This window comes from Triticum urartu, chromosome 3 (assembly GCF_003073215.2).
Source record: "Triticum urartu cultivar G1812 chromosome 3, Tu2.1, whole genome shotgun sequence".
In the NCBI taxonomy this organism is placed as follows: domain Eukaryota; kingdom Viridiplantae; phylum Streptophyta; class Magnoliopsida; order Poales; family Poaceae; genus Triticum; species Triticum urartu.
In genome coordinates, this window is record NC_053024.1 from 8,643,574 (window position 1) to 8,649,642 (window position 6,069).

Consider the following 6,069-nt stretch of genomic DNA (forward strand, 5'->3'; position numbering starts at 1 on the left):
AGAAAAAAAAGTGGTGGTCAACCTCTCCTCTGCCTCCTTGGCATTTCAGCAACCACATAGCAGCCGCACCAGATTGGCAGCCGGTGCATCCCGCCGGCCGCTGCCCCAACGCTTCGTACTGTTGTTGCTCGCCGCCGGTGCATACCGCTGGCCGCTGCCCCAATGTTGCGTACTGCTGCTGCTCGCCGCCGGTGCTTGTGCTCGCCACACGTCCAGCTCACCGCCCCCGCGCTGTAGACGATGGAGAGAGCAACCTTGGCGGCTCCCTCGGGGAGAGCTCGGCCGTGCTCTCGACGCCCTCGGGAATCCCGGCACGCACCGGAGGCAGAGCAGGGCCATGGCCATCGCGTCGGCTGTCGATCCCAGCATGACCTCGATTTGGTAGGCGCCTCCGAACAAGTACGGCCCTGCCGGCTCCGGCCAGCCCGACTACCGGCCAACGAGCCTCCCAGCTCCGCGCCGGCGAGCTGTCCGATGGCGTTGTTGGGATGGCGCGCGGACGATGCCGCTGCTCGCGCCCATGCTCTGGAGGAGACGGCGTGCGCGGCCGGTACTGATGCTCGCGCGCCCGTGGGCAGTCGGGGCTGGTGCTCGCGCGCCAGTGCGCGGCCGGTGCTGGTGCTCATGCGCCCGTGCGCGGCCATGGCTACTCTCGCTGCTGGCGCCCGTGCGCGGCCGGTGCTGCTGCTCGCACGCCCGTGCGTGGCCGCCGCTGCTGCTCGAGTCCCCAAGAACGGCGGGGCGGCGGCGGGTTGACTCGCCGGCGGCGACCGGCGGTCCGGCGCGGGATTCTTCCGGATCGGAGCGGCGGTGGCGGCTGTCGTGTGGATCGGGATCGGGAGGAGAACGCTGTGGCCGAGCTGTACGTATTTTTTAATTAGATCGATATAGAGAAAGATCACACTGATAAGACGGGCCCATGTCTATTTTAACGGTCAACTAAACTTCAGTCAAACGCCGTTAGTTTCAGTTGCCAAGTCATCGTTTACGGTGGGACCTATCTGTCAGTTTTACAGTCAGCAAGTGTTTATCTGAGTAATTAGTGTTTTCTGAAAACTATCAGCACAATAGTGGCGGTTTTTTGAAAAAAAAACTGAATGGTGGTCGTTTTCTGAATTAGGGTCCTCAATTGTGGCGGTTTTTTGCAATTTACTCAAGCGCTTGTATAGGAGTCCCCCGTTGTAGATGCCCTGAGTAGCCGCTCCGTCCTTCTTTCTTTTTTTTGAAATCTATTGGCACTTTATTGCATAACTGAAAAATTACATACTTCGTTACATGCGGTAATAGAAAACCTGGAGGCTCATCCTCCCAAGAGAACTCTAACTGCATATCATACGCATGTCTACCTAAATGTATTTGCTTCTCTAAGACAGTACATGAACTTCACGGTTGGTATTTCATGAGCCACTTGAAAACAATCAGCTAATAAAGCTGAGTATGGTGCTCTAATTTCCTTCTCACCATTGCATGCTCCGTCCTTATTTGGTTCTACCTGACAATGGAAATGCTTAAGGGTTGTGCCTTTATTAAAGGCATTGCTTGGATATTATTCAGACCTACTCTTCGGAATGAAAACCATTGATGGTTGGATCAGACGACAACGGAGCTTGTGCGTGTGTGTCATTACCTTTCTAGATGTGTTGCTTCCAAAGAATCTCTATCGAAGTCCATATGTTGTCAAAGATGGCAGTTGATGTTGATGTTTGGTACTGCATGTCGTCGGTTGTTGCACCATGACATTTGGTGTCTTTTTTTCTTTTCCTTTTTATGTGCATCCTTGATGTCTTGATTAATTTTGACATTGTATTGTTGCAAAGGCTAGATGTACTCCCTCCGTCCCATAATATAAGAATTTTTTTCAACCTATCCCATATAAGAACTTTTTTCAACCTATCCCATAATATAAGAATGAGATAGGTTGAAAAAAGTTCTTATATTATGAGATGGAGGGAGCACTTGATATCAGCTTGATATTAATATATTATCCTTTTTTGAAAGAAAAAGAAAACTTGGTACACAGAAGCGCCACCTAAACCGTGTTGTCAAGAAATACCACAGCGAGTCTAGGAATAGAATGCAGGGCATACGATGATGCAAAGAATGTCTGGTCCAACTGAATTCTGCACGGCACGTTTCACATGAACCAATTTTTTCTATGACGTGACTATTGTGGCAGTTCTAGAGCACTTGGAAATCTCGAGACGGTCTCACGATCTAATTCGTTAGTTGTGTGTGTGTTGTACAGTTGAACTCTTCGACTCACTTGGAATTTCACGCACTTTACGTATTCATCGTGGAAGAAACAAAGAAACGGACGAACGCATCTATTCAAGCCAGGCCACCCAAGATGACTTGACTCGAGTCTACAGGTCTGACCATGAAATTTGTTTGTGGTGTATTTTCAGGTCAGTTGTCAAAGGTGACGAACACTTACGATAATCAGCCCTCACCCAGTCTCGTCGAACGTTGAAACAAAGATGTATTCATTAGGAAAAACTCGAGAGTTCTGTCCACACAAGCATGAATCCTGCATGACGTGAGACCAAAAGCATGCATGCATGCTACTCCCTCTGTACCACAATACTTGTTGCTAGGGAACTAGTACTGGTTTTCTCAAACGACAAGTATTTTGGTACAGAGGTGGTGTTAGAAATATAATTGGGTTTAAGTTAGAGATAAGGAGATAGAGATAGAATTAGTTTAGACCACGTGTAACTTGTCTTGTACTCCAACTCTCTACCTCTCTTATACTTCTATATATACTTTACACAAGGGTCAGATCAATACAACAACAATATTCAGCCATACTACAGTTTTCACAGGTGGTACTTCGACAGCAAACCATACTGGCTAGGCTGTGCTATATATAGCAGTATCGAACAACAAAGTCGCCATAGGCAAAGTCATACAAAGTTGTTTCTGTTACAAAGTTAAACACAATGAGCATCGTCCTTAGATGCTTGTGCGTGCAACTAGCTATAGCCTCGTTCCTGCTCACACAAACCAGCTCCACTGAAGCCCATGGCAACAACACGGGCAGTTGTGCTGTGAGTGAGAGATCCGCCCTTGTCCGCTTCAAAGCGGGCTTGTCGGACCCTGCAGACCGCCTTTCGACGTGGCAGGGCGACCACTGCTGCCGATGGAAGGGTATCCGCTGCAGCAAGAGAACCAGCCATGTCATCAAGCTCGATCTTCAAGGTTCCTATGACAGCTATCTAGGAGGCAACATAAGCTCCTCGTTGGCTGGTCTAGAACGTCTAAGGTACCTCGACCTCAGCGGCAACTCATTTAGCGGCTTTCAGCTAGCAGAGACTTTGCCGTCTCTCCACCACTTGAGGTATCTAAACCTGTCCAGCTCGGGCTTTGTTGGAAGGATACCACCACAGCTGGGTAATCTCACCGACTTACGTTACTTGAGTCTTGGTGGTAACGCCGACACATACTCCACGGATATCACCTGGTTGTCGCGATTATCTTCCCTTGAACACCTGGACTTGAGCTCTGTGAACCTCAGCACCATTCCGAACTGGTTGCCAGTCGTGAATATGCTTCCTTCCCTCAAAGTTCTTCTTCTTACTAGCTGCCAACTTAACAACAGTCCTGATTCTCTTGTGCATTCAAACCTGACATCTCTTGAAACTCTCGACATTTCCTTCAACCTTGCCCCAAAGCGTCTAGCACCCAACTGGTTTTGGGGCTTGACTAGCCTTAAGTTGCTTGATATCTCATGGAGTCAATTTAGTGGTCCAATTCCTGACGAGATTGGGAATATGACCTCCATGGTAGAGCTCTATCTGTCACATAATAATCTTGTGGGCATGATACCGTCAAACCTGAAAAAACTTTGTAACTTGGAAACATTGTTTATACATGATGCCGGTATCAATGGAAGCATAACGGAATTCTTTCAACGGTTGCCTTCTTGTTCATGGAATAAATTTTCAGCCTTGGATCTATCTAACAACAGTTTGACAGGAAGCCTACCAACCAAGCTGCAAGAATCCTGGCTCAATCTGACCTTTATCTATCTTGGTGGAAACAAACTCACAGGTCAGGTGCCGCTATGGATAGGAGAGCTCAGAAAGCTAACTGCATTGAACCTAATGAACAACTACCTGGATGGTGTTATACATGAAGGTCATTTATCAAACCTAGCAAGATTGCAGAGATTGTTGTTGTCAGGTAATTCAATAGCCATCACAGTGAATTCAATTTGGCTTCCTCCATTTAATCTGACAATGATTGGACTCCGGTCGTGCCTACTCGGACCTAAATTTCCGATGTGGCTACGGTGGCAAACACCTATATACCTCGACATCTCAAATGCAAGCATCTCCGACATAGTTCCGGATTGGTTTTGGATAATGGTTTCCTCGTTGGACTCGGTTAGAATGCAACAAAATCAACTTCGTGGTTTTCTACCATCTATGATGGAATATATGAGGACATCCGCAATGGATCTCAGTTCCAATCAATTCAGTGGTCCAATTCCTAAGCTTCCTATTAACCTAACCTACTTGGATCTTAGTACAAACAAACTATCAGGGCTACCATTGGAATTTGGAACGCCACTACTTGAAGTACTTCTTCTATTTGGCAACTCAATCTCTGGCACCATTCCATCATCTCTGTGCAAGTTGACATCACTGAAACTATTAGACCTATCAAGAAATGAGCTCACTGGGTCAGCTCCTGATTGCATAGTCAATCAATCCACTAAAAACACAGAAAGTTTAAGTCTTAGTAATCTAAGCTTAAGAAACAACAACCTCTCTGGTGTTTTTCCTTTATTCCTCAAAAATTGTCCCGACCTCATATTTCTTGATCTCGCACACAATAAATTCTTTGGGACTTTGCCATCATGGATTGGGGAGAAGTTGCCATCTTTGGCATTCTTGCGGTTGAGATCTAATATGTTTCATGGCCACATTCCTTTGGGGCTCACAAAGCTAGCTAATCTTCAATATTTGGACCTTTCCAACAACAATATGTCAGGAAGCATACCAAAATCTATTGTTAACTGCACGAGGATGATTCTAAGCAGAGATAAATCTGATAAATTTAATGGAGTACTCAATTTTGAAGATGTTGTTTATCGCTCTGACGTTGACTACACAGAGAATTTCACAATAGTCACAAAAGGCCAAGAGAGATTATATACAGGAGAAGTCATATACATGGTAAATCTTGATTTGTCGTGTAACAATATCACAGGAGAGATTCCTGAAGAGATCGGCGCACTTGTGGCGCTGAAGAGCCTGAACCTATCATGGAATGCCCTCAGTGCAAAAATTCCTGAGAAGATTGGCGCCTTGGTGCAAGTCGAGTCTCTTGACCTATCACATAATGAATTGTTCGGTAAAATCCCTACAGGCTTATCGGCTCTCACATCATTGAGTCACTTGAACCTGTCCTACAACAATCTGAGTGGAGAGATACCATCTGGGAATCAGCTTCAAACACTTGATGACCAGGAGTATATTTATGTGGGCAATCCTGGTCTTTGTGGTTCCACGATCCCCAAGAAATGTCCAGGAATTGAGTTAATTCCAGCTACTCCGGAACATCATGAAGATGCGGGCAATATGATCTCGTTTTACATCGCCATGAGCTCTGGATATGTAATGGGCCTCTGGGTAGTCTTCTGCACCTTCTTGTTCAAGAGGAAATGGAGAATTTTCTGGTTCTCATTCTGTGACAGCTTGTACAACCGAGTTTATGTGAAGGTGGCTGTTAGTTGGGCTTCCTGGACAAGCAAAGATGGGTAGAACGTGATATTTCTATCACTGTTTTTCTTTGGTATATGCTGTCATGTGTGGGAATTTTATGATGTAGTATCATCTGATGTAAGTATTGTACAAGTGTATTAATAAACATGTATGTAATCAAGGCACCGGGCTAATGTACCCAGTCGACCAAGTTTGGTATTACCTTCGCTATGTACAAGTTTATGCATAATGACCTGCAAAAAAAAAAGTTCATGCATAATGAATAAACTTATCAGAGTGATCCAGAGCGCACATGCTTACAATGTCGTCCGCGCCTGAACGCAGCCACACCGCCGTCTCA

At 46.1% G+C, this 6,069-nt stretch overlaps 1 protein-coding gene across 1 annotated transcript; it reads left to right on the forward strand.

The window, feature by feature from the left end:
* The first annotated feature begins 2,939 nt into the window (after nucleotides 1-2,939).
* On the forward strand, nucleotides 2,940-5,768 carry LOC125547585 (receptor-like protein EIX2). The gene has a single exon (XM_048711405.1). The coding sequence runs from the start codon at nucleotides 2,940-2,942 to the stop codon at nucleotides 5,766-5,768; it is 2,829 nt and encodes a 942-aa protein (XP_048567362.1).
* The last annotated feature ends 301 nt before the right edge of the window (nucleotides 5,769-6,069 follow it).

Bases quoted from the DNA above. Each gene is read 5' to 3' on its own strand.
- LOC125547585 (XM_048711405.1), top strand. From the start codon at position 2,940: ATGAGCATCGTCCTTAGATGCTTGTGCGTGCAACTAGCTATAGCCTCG.